Consider the following 12,752-nt stretch of genomic DNA (forward strand, 5'->3'; position numbering starts at 1 on the left):
GACCAAATGGCTTGCAGTGATATCATAGAAAAAAAAATCACACAAGTCATGCAAGACCATGTGTTTTTAAATAGCATTAGGAGTGTCGCACATTTGTTTTAACACAGTCAAGACCGAAACAGATGTATAAAACTGAAATGGCTGTCGTCCACTTGGTGAACAGAGTACCTTGTGGTCAGTCATGTGGTTTGTCTTGATGCGGTCATTGTGTTGTTGTGTCTGATACAGTGTGTTGTGACGAAGCATTGTCATTCCATCTAGTGAGTGCAATGCCAAGATCTAGTTCTTTTTTTTTGTTACACAGTGCATTCAGCAACTGTCATTCCTTGCCATCGCCCAACAATACTCCATTCAGATGTTCAGACAGTATCTGTACCTTCCTTCTGTAGCAGGAAACATGGCAGGCTTCTCAGATTTCCTCCTTGAGTCGTGCAGACTTTCCTATCCTTTTGCTTTTTTTCGCTGATGAAATCGAGCCAGAGAATTGAGTCCCGTTGCTCAAGGCCTGCAGGCTGCGATCTTACACATCAACAAAAGCGAGTGAAAGTGCCCGCTGGCTACATCTGCCCCTGATTTCTTTCGCGTCAGCAGAGCTGTAATCGGATTAGTGTGACCGGGGAGCCATGTCCGCCCGTGACCAATCACGCTGATTTTTCAGAACACCTCCCTCACCCCTCCAGGAGTCACGGCACTCAAGTCATTTTGGCATCAGATCTTCGGCAGGATCTCCTCCCAGTGTTGTTGGTTTCAGTCTAACATTACTTAGGACAAACACAACCTAAAAACTGTAAATGGTATCTAGCATTCACACAAAGCCTTTCTTGAAGACGTGGTCATGTGAATGTCTTGGGCTCCACGAAGTATCCACACTCCCTCTGATTGATATTTCCTTTTGTTACTGTATTAGGTCATTTAGGTAATACGACTGTAGCGGACTGAATTGAATAAACACCATGGCCGTCTCTCATGTTTGCTGGGTAGAAAAATATTCTGAAACAAAACACGCTCCAGTAGAGCTATTGAAATCCTGAATTTTTTTAGGGGTCCCTTAGGTTAAGCTGAAAAAAGGTACGATAGAGTAATTCAAGGGAGCATATTTTGTTTATATATTTCTCCACAAGTTATAAGTTCCAGGCAACCTACGAAGCCTAATATGGGGTGGATGTACAGGCTCTTTGATCAGTTTAGGACCATATAAATGTAAAATCTGAATCAAGATCTCCAGGTATAGATCTCAAGTATAACATGACAGAATACATATTCTTTTGGAAACTTCAGTTGCAAACTTCAGATTGAAGAATGGATCCATGCGTGCTTGCTTTATGTATCCTGTCGCATTCAAAGATGCAAAGTGCTTCGTCCGATTTGGGCCCAAGATTGTCTTTTTGGTGGACCACATGAGCAGAGGGGGAACCTTCTTTATTTTGAACTTCCGTCTCGTCTCGGCTCTGGCAGAACGACTGCTCTTTGTGTTTTTTTTTTCCCCCCGAAGAAGCACCGTGTTTTTTTTAACGTTGCGTAATCGTGTCGGCATGTGCGCTGCAGCTCGTCCCCTCGCACAGAGGCGTGCGGGCGGGCGGGCGGGCTGGCGGCTCTGCAGTGGCCTGTGGTTTCTGTGTGGCTGGGGGGGGACAATCTGTAATCTGTTCTTTTTGTTTTTTACAGTCTTCATCCTCTTCTCAGGAACGCTTGCACCAGCTCCCCTTCCAGCCCACGCCCGACGAGCTGCACTTCCTGTCCAAGCACTTCCGCAGCACGGAGAGCGTGGCGGACGAGGAGGGGCGGCCCTCGCCCCTGGCGCGCCCCCGGTCCCGAAGCCTGAGGTAGCCCTCCCCTCCGGCCTGCTGCCGACTAGTTTGCCTTAGTATCCACGTCCTCTTGCTGACCATGGGAAACTGGAATTAGAGCATGTAACTCAGCTTGCAAGCACTGGAACTGGCTTCTTTTCTGATCACGTGACGTGACTGGGTCCTCTTCTTGGCCCGGTGACCCCCTAACCTGCCTGACATGATTTCATTCTCTTGCTGGTCTCATTCAGCCTGCTGTGGATGTATTATTTCATCTTTGTGCTTTTGCTGTTTTTCCCCACCAACTGCAGAAGCAATAAGACGGCAGGGGTTTGATTATTGATTTGTTAGGCAATAGGAAAAGACCTACATTATATAGGGGGCAGGGAGTATTTCAGTAGAAGACACGGATCACTTAAAAAGTAATAATTAGTGGAGAGCTCAGGGAGGTGTGTAGCTGAGGGATTATTGCCAGGGACTGGAGTTCTTAGGCAGAATGCAGGCGACCCTGTTCGTTTCGCAGTTAACCTATTAGCCAGGCGCAGTGAAAGACCATTTCCCACACAAGGATAACCCACTAGGCCTTGGTTCCACCCTGCAGTTGCTTTGGAAATGCAGGGGCTGCACCATTGAACTGGTGCTCCGGAGAATCTGAAGGCTGGGAGGTCTGCCTGCTCGTTCTCCTCTCGGGCTGGACGCCGGTGGTGTTTTCTCTCTGCCAGCAGAGCGTGGGTGCAGGCACTCGCAGGGCAGCCAGGCCGCAGGCTTGCTGGTGAATTCTGAAGGCTGCCGTAACAGAAGCTCCTTTATGTTCGGAAACACGGAGCTGCATCCTCACCAGACCTCAGATCGCCAATTCAGCAGCGATCCACGCCTTCCCTGATTTCTTCCTTTTGGACAGTATCCATGTTCTGTTAAATTTTCAACATTTAATTAATGTTCTAGGGAGAACCCGTTAGCAACATGTTCGAAAGGCATTAGAAATCAGTATTTCTAACTATTCTGTGCTAAATATGAAGTATGATGCAAGATTGACATGTTTTTAGTATAGTGTGTGGTGCCTTGAGCCTGCTGTCATGATTAAATAGAATATTTAAGTGGAAGAAAGCATACCTAAAAGTTCAGCCGTAGCAGGAAGCCTTTCAGCTAATCCCCTTTTCCCCATTTTCATATGGATTGCAAAATCAGGATTCCCGGCTGTCCGGACGGATTTGCTTCTAGTTAGTGACCTGTTGTCGTCACAAGTAATATGCCAGGATGTCTTGAATCCAGTTCTACAGTAAAAGGTTTATCACGGGTTCAGTTATGTATTCGTCGCACGAATATGGCAAGGTTAAATTAAATACTCCTCAAGTAAATAGAAGGAAATCGAATTTCTAATTCCGACCTTATTCAAAGTCCATCACAAGTCGTTCACCTAGTATCAAAGTAAATCTTATTTTGTCTGATGTTAATTTATGAAATGTTAATGGGGTAGAAAGAATAATGAATCCAGAGTTTTCTTACAGTCAGAATCCCAGGAAAAACCTGAAGCCCATCCGTCCCTGACCTGAGAGTGCTTCTTTATTCCGGATTAATTTCTGTGTAAATATTCTCAGAACTTGATTTTCCCACAGCTTTGCCAAATAGATGATCACTGATCTCATTTCCTGGCACAGCCACGGCTCTGCCATCCGTAGGTTTTACTCATGTAGGCAGAGATCCTCAACGTGCGAAGCCTGACGTTCTCTGCAGGCACACAGAGCACATTGTAGAGGGGTAAGGCGGGGGGGGCAGTGAAGACGCGCTTTTTGATTTAAAGCACAAAAAAAAAAACCTGCTGATTTTTTTTTTCTCTCTCTCTCTCTGCTGTAGTCCTGGCCGGACGAGTGGCTCCTTTGATAACGAGATCATTATGATGAATCATGTTTACAAGGAGCGCTTTCCCAAGGTAGGTCTCCTCCAGCCGTTTGTAAACCTTCCCCGGGGGGGGTCGTGTGTTTGTGCGTCGGCCGGTCTCCTGGGATAAGGCGGCGGCGCGCAGGTACCCAGTTGTCTCTTTAGGGCTCATCAGCTGGCGTAGCCACGACAGGGGAACAAATAGGCCGTTAAAAACGTTTCCATCATAGTGGCGTGTTTTAAAGTGAGAAACATCTGCACATCATTTCCTTCAAGAGATGTTGTAGCCGTGTTTGCCAAGAGAGTGGCCTTCTTGAAGTGGCCCTGCCCGTCCTGAAGATCTAGAATATTCCTGTGTGTGTGATTTTGCCATGGTCACTTGCGAGGGTAAATCCAGTGCTGGGCTCTGTCACAAGGAGCACGGGACATATTCCTTTTCCAGAATGGCAGCAGGTTGTGTGGAATTCTACTGTTTGGCCAGTGTCTTGTCTGAATTAGAGTGAACCCAACACTGTACAGTGGTCTGGAATTTGTCTGGGTCTCTGGTAGGAACTATAGAATTAACTGCAGTGTAAAATGACAAAACAAAACTAGTGATTGAGGTCAGAGATGCTAGAAAAAATGCAAATATAGACAGAATACCTCTGAGATATTGTGAATGAACTCCATGACTTTGTTTGCTGGGAACCTGAAATGTAAACATTGTTCATTTTCATATATGTCTTTGGGCTGGGTTAAAATGTAATTTTGTGTGGCGGCTCTAAATTGAGGAGATGTGTAAAAAATGACTTGTCAGTTTAAAGGTGAAGGAAGCCATTGGGTGGTGGTGGCCTGGCAGGCTTTAGTGTGGCTCTGGAGGGTGGAGGGTGGAGGGGAGTGGGGTGGGGACTTTGGGTTCAGGTTCGGCTATCTGGAAGGATAAGGGTGACCATCGCTCAGCTGACTGAGGGTCACCCTTTGCCCTCTCCAGGCTACGGCCCAGATGGAGGAACATCTCCAAGAGATCATCACCCACTGCTCCCCGGACAGCACCTTGCCTCTGGCTGACGGAGTCCTGGGCTTCATCCATCACCAGCTGGTGGAGCTGGCCAGAGACTGCCTGGACAAGTCCCAGAATGGCCTGGTGACCTCCCGCTACTTCATGGAGCTGCAGGAGAAACTGGAGAAGCTTCTGCATGAGGTGAGGCTCCGAGCTGGGTGTGTCTCACTGAGTGTGAGTAAGTGTCTCAACTTATTGATGGAGCAATTCAGCTTTCAAGTCATTTTTCTAGCTTTTCTGTGCTCTTGCTCTCACTCCTCTTCTGGGCAGCCTCGATAGCTTTTGAGAGACTCTGTGGTACTGGAAAGCGAATTAGTGGTATGCAGTGCTCTTCAGCCCATATGACAGTTTTGCAGCACAGCCCACTACATTTCCAGTCTGTTGAATAAAACACCACTCTTTTATCTCTCTTCTGAATTCCACAGTCTCTGTTCGGACAGTTTGCTTCCGTGCAAGCTTACGTTTTAATTGAATCGTTAGTCCTGGCTGAGTTTACTGCAGAAAATCTTAGGGAGGCTGAAGGACAAAAGGGGCTTTATTTATTTCAACTCAGTTTAAAAATACAAATGAAAGTGCTTCCTGTGGTCCATGATATCTCGCGATGAAACCTGCGCCCGCTGACTCGGTCCGACCCGAGTGTGTGGCACCGGGCTGCGCGATGGCAGCAGTCCCCTTGCTTGGCACTGCGGTCTCGTCTGCAGCAGGGGAATGTTAGTCTCCATAGCAACAGCGAGAGGCTTCGCTGCGTTTATTTGTGTGACTTAGAGGCCCTTTTGTTCCCCACAACGCTGGGGGATAATTATCACCAGGCGAGGTGGAGAGAGCTAGCAGAGATCAGCCAGGAATCGCCGACGCTGACACCGTGCTGCTCTGGCCCTTGCTTTGTGTTACCTTTCTCCCATTATGATGCATCTCTTTCCACATTATGCTGCTTCCAGTAAAACAGGATCAGGAGTGTTTGTAACTTTACTGTTCTGCTCTCGCTGCTGTGTTTTTAATTTGCTTGCCAGGTCAGTGGGCTGCTTTGATACTGTGTGGACGGAGTTGTGAAACACAAGACTTATTGTTTTCGTTAAAAAAAATCAGTTCACGGCGCTTAAGTCCGACTAGGACAACCCAGCATCAGTGCAAGCCAGTTCATTTCAAAAGTTAGGTTGCTTTTGTTTAAGATCGGTCCGGCCATGGGAGTCAGTGGGAGTTCAGGAGCCATGTGGAAGACTTGGTCCTCTTACACTTGCTGTTGCCTGAAGTGGCCAGTCCTCTAGCATAGAACCTGCCGTCACCTCTCTCAGCACGTGCTGCTGTCTGTGGCTGGGTGGTGCTGGTCTTCCTGTGTTGAGGGGTCTTTCCTTGTTGACAGTGGCGGACTTGTGCTCTTGGATGCAGGACAGTGGCTGTAAGAACAGGGCCCATAGCCTGCAGGAATCCTGTTGATGCCGCCTTTGCTCCATCGGGTTACGATGTGTTTTTTTTTTATCCCCCACGTCCACTCTCTTGGTGTGTCGTGTTCAGCGGGCCCTGGGGCTGTGTGCCTTGGGGAGCTGGTGAGGGGCCTGTGACGGTGCTTCAGGGTAGTGAGTACTGACTACACGACACGAGCACTGCGCAGGACTTGAAGTGGACGCCGGCCGATCCGCAGTCCGCACGTCTTGCTGGCCGTTGCTGTGAACGAATCGGTTTCTGATTTCCTTAAGGGCGTTTTGCCCTCATGTGAAGGTTGGCCACTGGCTCTTTTTATTTGGGTCACCAGGCCCGAGCGAGGGGGCGGCGCCATCATGGCGTGTTGGGGCTCTGCCGCTCACCCTGCTCTCTCTCATATCACACCCCCACCCTTCACTTGCAAGTCTTACAAAGCACCAAACACCAGAAGTGCCCACTGCTTTGCTTTTCTCAACATCAGACGAAGCTGGCTTCCTGTTAATGTGTTTTAGAAGGCTGAGCTGTCAGAGCTGCCGATGTGAGCCGGGGGGTTGTTGGGGTAAGAGAGGTGTTGTCATGGCAAAGCCAGTCACAGTTACCAAGAGCCGTCTGTGTCCTCTTTGTGGCCTGCGGACCAGATCAGCGTTGAGAAAATCACATGACTGCTGAATCTACCAGCGTTTCAGAGCACGTCCTGTGATCCTGCACATGTTGTACAGTTCTTGCACTGCACTGTTTTGTTAAAATACATAAATTCATGTTCATAGTCTGCAGAAGCCTTTCATAAGTCATGAAATTCCCTTTCAAAACCTTTTCCCTCTAGATGACAGCTTTGTTCTTTTGTCTGAGCCAGCTTGGTCACTTTGAGATGTACCAGAAGTGGATAGTGGTCATATCTGCATGAAACAATTATTCCATTACTCATGGTGGGGTGCTGGAATACAGCCCTGCCCGATGTGATAACCACTGAAAGCTGGAGGTTAGCTCTAGCTGTTGGTGTCACAGTCGTGCTGGAGGTGATTCTGACATATCCAATAGCTTCTCCTGGTGGGAATGAGAAAGGCTTGCAAATATCATAGAGCTTTGCTGCTAGGATTAAAATAGGAGATGTCATTATTGGAGCAGGGCAGCGCCTAATAAAATAGTAGCAGAAATAGTTGTGTAAGTTCTTCTAGGTGTGTTTATTTAAACTCCTGGTTTTCCAGATTTTAACTGATTGTAGAGAGCAACCATCGGCTGCAAAAACAACAGTCGAGGAGGAGCAAGAAATGCAAAATGTCAACAGCTGGAACCATTGTTGATTACAAGCTAACCTTTGGGGAAAACATGGGTGCCCTGTGTAAGAAAAAGAAAATTGTTCTTCCTAAGAAACCTCAGCTCTTTTAATGCCCGTCTTACAGCAATGGCTTTATTCTATAGAACTTTCCTTGAATGTGGTAGCCTGGTTTGCTAACCCACAATAAAATCGGACTGAACCGGATAGTGCAGGTAGTTAGAAAATTATTGGTGAACAGCAGCTACAGCTTCCAGACATCCACGTCAAAGAAATAGTTGATATAATCACCGCCTGTCATGACTGCCCCTTGCACAGTGAATCTGAGCTCCTTCATCAGGGTGCTGATTTTAACTGCCAAGAATCAAATGCAATAGATACTGAGTTCTCTTTTACTCTCACAGCTATTAACCTGCTTAATTTGATCAATCGGTGGTATATTTAGTTTACTTATATTGTTTTTAGCATATGTCTCTTGTTTGGTGATTGGTTCATGTTATGTTAAATGTATTGTGTATTGTGTTGTGTCTTTTACCTGCCTGCAAAGCGCATTTCCCTTCTGGGACAATAAAGGTGGGTAGGAGGTGGTCGAGGCAATATCACTGGAGCTCAGCCTGTCCGTTTCCCCTGTGCCAGGCGTACGAGCGCTCGGAGAGCGAGGAGGTGCCAGTTATCACGCAGCTGGTGAAGAAGATCCTCATCGTCATCGCCCGGCCTGCCAGGCTGCTGGAGTGTCTGGTAAGGAGAAAGGAGGCTGAAGCACCAGTTATTCCTGTTGAGGAAGCCATTGGCCTTTCATTGGGTTTATTAGCCAGCAGCTATATCGCCCCGCAGCTCATCACTGGCAGCCCTCTGGAGCTCAGCAGTGTGAGCCTGGTCAGTACCTGGATGGGAGACCTCCTGGGAAAGCTAAGGTTGCTGCTGGAAGAGATGTTAGTGGGCCCACTAGGTGTTAAAAAAAGGTGCTGTCCTTTGAATGAGATTTAAAACTGAGCTCCTGACTCCGTTAAAAATCCCAGGGCATTTCTCAAAGAGGGTAGGGGTGTTAGCCCCTGTGTCCTGGCCAAATGTCCCCCCTGGCCTTTACCAGTCATGGCCTCCTACTAATCCCCATCTCTGAACTGGCTTCACCACTCTGCTCTCCTCCCCACTGAGAGCTGGTGTGTGGGGAGTGTACTGGTGCACTCTGGCTGCTGTCACATATCCAGCTGGGGCTACACATTGGTGGTGAAGGGAAGTCTCTATTACCTGAAGAACACTGGAGTGTCCAGAAAAGCACTATATAATTGCAAGGAATTATTAGTTATTATTTAGGGGGGGAGGGTGTGTAATTTGCTGGTGACATTAGGTGGGATGTTTCTTTTAAGTGGTCTTGTGACAAATGTTGGTATGGTGCCTGCTTGCAAGCTAACTGGGAAATGGTGTCTGCAGTAGCACTGCTTCCTATGACAAACACTGCCCCAGCCCCCAAGTCAATGGCCTCTGTGTGCACTGCAGGTGACCATCACTGCATTTGGTTTGTAGGATGCTTTGTTGTGTAGGGTCTTTTGACTGTAACACAAAACTGTGATGTGTAAGCACATGTGCAGGCTTTAAAGACACCTAGCCCCCTCTTAAAAAACCCCCAAATCAGCCCAACAAACTGCAAGTCAGAGGCTGGGTTTGAAGCCCAGTTTGCACCAGGCTCCTGTGTTGGAAGCCCTGTGGACAGGTGTGCATGTCGAGGTGGGGGGGAGGGAGTATTTGCCCGACAAAGAAGCAGTGTCTGTCTCCAGCCTTCGGTGCCTTCAGCCTGGCTGAGGAGGGAGGCAGGGAGCAGGGCTCTGATTGCGTGTGTGTGTGCGTGTGCCCTGTGCAGGAGTTTGACCCAGAGGAGTTCTACCACCTCCTGGAGGCGGCGGAAGGTCACGCCAAGGTGGGCCAGGGAGTCAAGATAGACATCCCCCGCTACATCATCAACCAGCTGGGCCTCACGCGCGACCCCCTGGAGGGTAAGACCACCAGGCGACCTCTGTGGACATTGCCACCGGTGCTGCTAGAAGAGCTGTTAGTGGGGACCCGTAGTGGGTCTGTGTGGGTCCTAATGCCCCAGTCCACGGGACACTGTACTGTAAAAAATGCACCGTTCTTTGGGTGAGGGGCAAGACCGAGGTCCTGACTCTCCATGGTCATTACAAATCTCTGGGAATTTTTCAAAAATAGTTGTTGTCACCCCAGTGTCCTGCCCAAATTTCCCCCTGGCCTTTACCAGTCATGGGCACCTAATAATCCCCCTCTCTGGAGTGGCTTCATCACTCTGTTCTCCCTGCTGAGAGCTGGTGTGTGGGGAACGGACTGGAGCACTTTGGCTGCCGGTAATTATTGTAATTTCCCATGGCCGCTAACGTTTGGAAGGGGAGAAAGTTTAGGGGAATCCTCCAGTGAGGATGCAGAATTACCCTGCCGCTGCGCTGTGGTAATCTTCCACGCTGAGCGGACAGTGGCAGGGCACGGTTTCCTGTACATCCTGGAACACAGTGAACGTTTCCAGCCTGCTCTCCACGAATGAGAACATCAGGGGGAGGCAGGGGCTGCTCCCCCATCTTGGGAAACCTCAAACATTTCCAGCTTGTTCTCAGGCACGGAAAGTATTGGGGAGAGGGGCGGGGAGGTGTCCTGTAAAAGAACCCCCCCCCCCCCCCTCCAAACAGCTTAACAGAAATAGAATCTGAGCAGCGATTGTGCACAGGCTGCCAGGGTTTGGCATTGAATACCGGCTCATTGAATTATAGGTGATGAAGAAATCGGAAAATGAGGTGAGTGGTAACTGCAAGCGGAGACCTCACAGCGGAGTGTTGTCCTTGGAAGATCTCTGGAAGGGCACTGGGACATGTCCTTGAGGTTGAGGAGTGTCGGCTTGGGCGCTCTTTTGGTTTGTGCTTCGGGCAGCGATATTTAAATTTTTTTTTTTAAACTAACTTTTTTTGAGAACGTCCAAAAAAAAAAGGCCTCAACAGCTCTGGGGAAAAAAAACACCACAAACAGAAACGAGTTCACGAACTTAAAAATAAGGACATTTAAATGAGTTATGAAGATGAGAGCCAGAAGTACTGTTGTTGCAGCCATCAAAATATATTAATAATATAAATGTAATGTATTAAAGTCATATAATATTTCCATGGGAATGATTTCTGCACATGAATCGGACCAGGTCTGATCTTATGGAGTCTTAATCTTCATCACTCTGCTCTCCTCCCCACTGAGGGCTGGTGTGTGGTGAGCGTTCTGGCGCACTATGGCTGCCGTCGCATCATCCAGGTGGGGCTACACATTGGTGGTGGTGGAGGGGAGTCCCCATTACCTGTAAAGCGCTTTGAGTGGAGTGTCCAGAAAAGCGCTATTATTATTATTATTATTATTATTATTAATCTTTAACCATCCTTGGGATATTTTCAGCCGCACCCCAGTAAAAGACATCATGCTGAAGATCAATAGCATGTCGTGTGGGTTATGGATGAGAGTGGTCAGCTACACCTCTCACTCTCCAAAGCTCAGTGTCTTTCTGCTTTCTGGTGCTGCTGCTTCTTTCTGCGCCCGAATCACCTGTAGGTCTTCTGTTTTCAAACACACTGGGAGCTGTGGCAGTGTGACCAACAGTGTGATGTTTAAGAAGCGGAGTCAGGCTGTGCTCGGATGTACTCAGAGTGCAGCTGGTCAGTAAAGCATTTGTCTCCTCCTGCAGAAATGGAGCAGTTTGAACACTACGATTCTGGACACACGATCACCCCGGAGGTGGACGAGTTTGTGGAGGTAAGTCCCCAGGGGCTCTCATTGGCTGGTTCACATGGGCGCCAGATGTTACTGCTCCATGGTTTGAAGGCTCTACCTATATATCCTGCGAATAACCTGGAAGTGTTCCGTCTGTCTCCCCACCACCTCCAGAATCGGGCCACTTCCACCCCTTCTCGAAAGAAACCCCACGAGAGTGACTTCGAGACCATTAAGCTCATCAGCAATGGGGCCTACGGGTAAGTGAGTGTGTGCAGACCTCCTGAATTACCCTGTGCCCAGTGTGCAGTGCAGAAGGGCACTTCTTACCTTGTCTGAGCCCTTAACTACACAGAGAAAGGTCCTAGACCATACTTGTAGATTCAGCTTCTTCAGACAAGTTGCAGATTGCAAGAACATGCCAATGTTTTGCAAATCATTTGAAATCAAGAGTGGTTCCCAAGTGCTAAAAACTACAGTAAAAAAACGAGTAGACAAGCAGTATCATTACTTTAAGTGATGACGTTTGTTAAGCCGTTGGGAGGTGAGATGGAGCTAAAGAATTATATCAGACTGCTGCTGGAGATCTTTATAGATGAGAGAGGTTACAAACCCATGTTTTTCTTGGTTACCAGGAGCTAAGTGTCTTAGTGTCACTTCTAGAAAGATCCTATGGAATAGGCTTCAGAGTCAGCTTGTCCCAGATGCTCACAATATTCTGTGTATAAAGTGTGTCCTCTTCTGGGTTGTAAATTCAACTTTTATGTGGGTCTTATGATATTCATTTGTTGATGTTAATGTAGTCTGTTGGATTAGCTTTATCACTATAAGGGCTGTTTAGTTGAATGTCCAAAGAGCAGGATAAGCTTAGTGTTTTCATAAGAATAACCACAGGATGATTCAGGTCAGCTGGCAGAGCACAGAAGACAGTTTGTGATTTTCCTTTCTGTGATTGAAGGACCTGTCTGAAGTCCGTTTGAAGTTTTGTAGCTGTCAATGCTACACAAGTTTTGTGGGGGTTGCCTGTTGTAAGATTGCAGCCCTGCAGATAGTGCTGGCATGCCTTGACGTTCTTATCGAAGGAGGTGTAAGATTGTGGCGCACACCCAAAAGCACAACGGAAACTGCTGTAGTTCAGTTTTGCAAAGGCCAGTGTTCTGTGTTTAATGTGTGTTTATTTATAGGTGCTTTATCAAGACACCTGCTACTACAAACCAAGAATTCAGTTGAGTTCAATACAGTTGAATACCTGGTTTTCCTATTTTGTATTCAAGTGGATTCTGCTGGGAAAAGTCAGACGCATTGCACAGACAGTAAGATTTAACTACCTCCCAGCAGGACGTGTACCAGGATCTAGGACTGAGACCAGCTACATTACTGAATTTCAGATCAGTTCCTCCTGTGCTATTGACTCATGGCAATCTACACAGAGAAACCGTAGGCTGGTAAAGGAAGACCTGCTGTAGACAGGGGTCATAGTGTCAAATCAACTGCTAGCCCTCTTAGATCATTTGAGGTGTCTAGTGTACGATCCTTGAATATTGAGTACTTGTTTGTCAACTCACTAGAGCACTTTGCGATGCTGTCAGCTAATTCCATATTGTTCTTA

At 47.7% G+C, this 12,752-nt stretch overlaps 1 protein-coding gene across 9 annotated transcripts in view; it reads left to right on the forward strand.

The window, feature by feature from the left end:
- The window catches only part of mast3b (microtubule associated serine/threonine kinase 3b), a 68,862-nt gene that overhangs the window by 41,141 nt on the left and 14,969 nt on the right, over positions 1-12,752 (forward strand). For all 9 annotated transcript variants that reach the window (XM_069186184.1, XM_069186185.1, XM_069186186.1 and 6 more), the window contains 7 exons: positions 1,666-1,823; positions 3,642-3,717; positions 4,636-4,845; positions 8,033-8,134; positions 9,255-9,387; positions 11,118-11,185; positions 11,318-11,403. In XM_069186184.1, coding sequence (XP_069042285.1) covers positions 1,666-1,823; positions 3,642-3,717; positions 4,636-4,845; positions 8,033-8,134; positions 9,255-9,387; positions 11,118-11,185; positions 11,318-11,403 — 833 coding nt within the window. The remainder of the gene's footprint in view (positions 1-1,665; positions 1,824-3,641; positions 3,718-4,635; positions 4,846-8,032; positions 8,135-9,254; positions 9,388-11,117; positions 11,186-11,317; positions 11,404-12,752) is intronic.

This window comes from Lepisosteus oculatus, chromosome 29, assembly GCF_040954835.1.
Source record: "Lepisosteus oculatus isolate fLepOcu1 chromosome 29, fLepOcu1.hap2, whole genome shotgun sequence".
Classification (NCBI taxonomy): domain Eukaryota; kingdom Metazoa; phylum Chordata; class Actinopteri; order Semionotiformes; family Lepisosteidae; genus Lepisosteus; species Lepisosteus oculatus.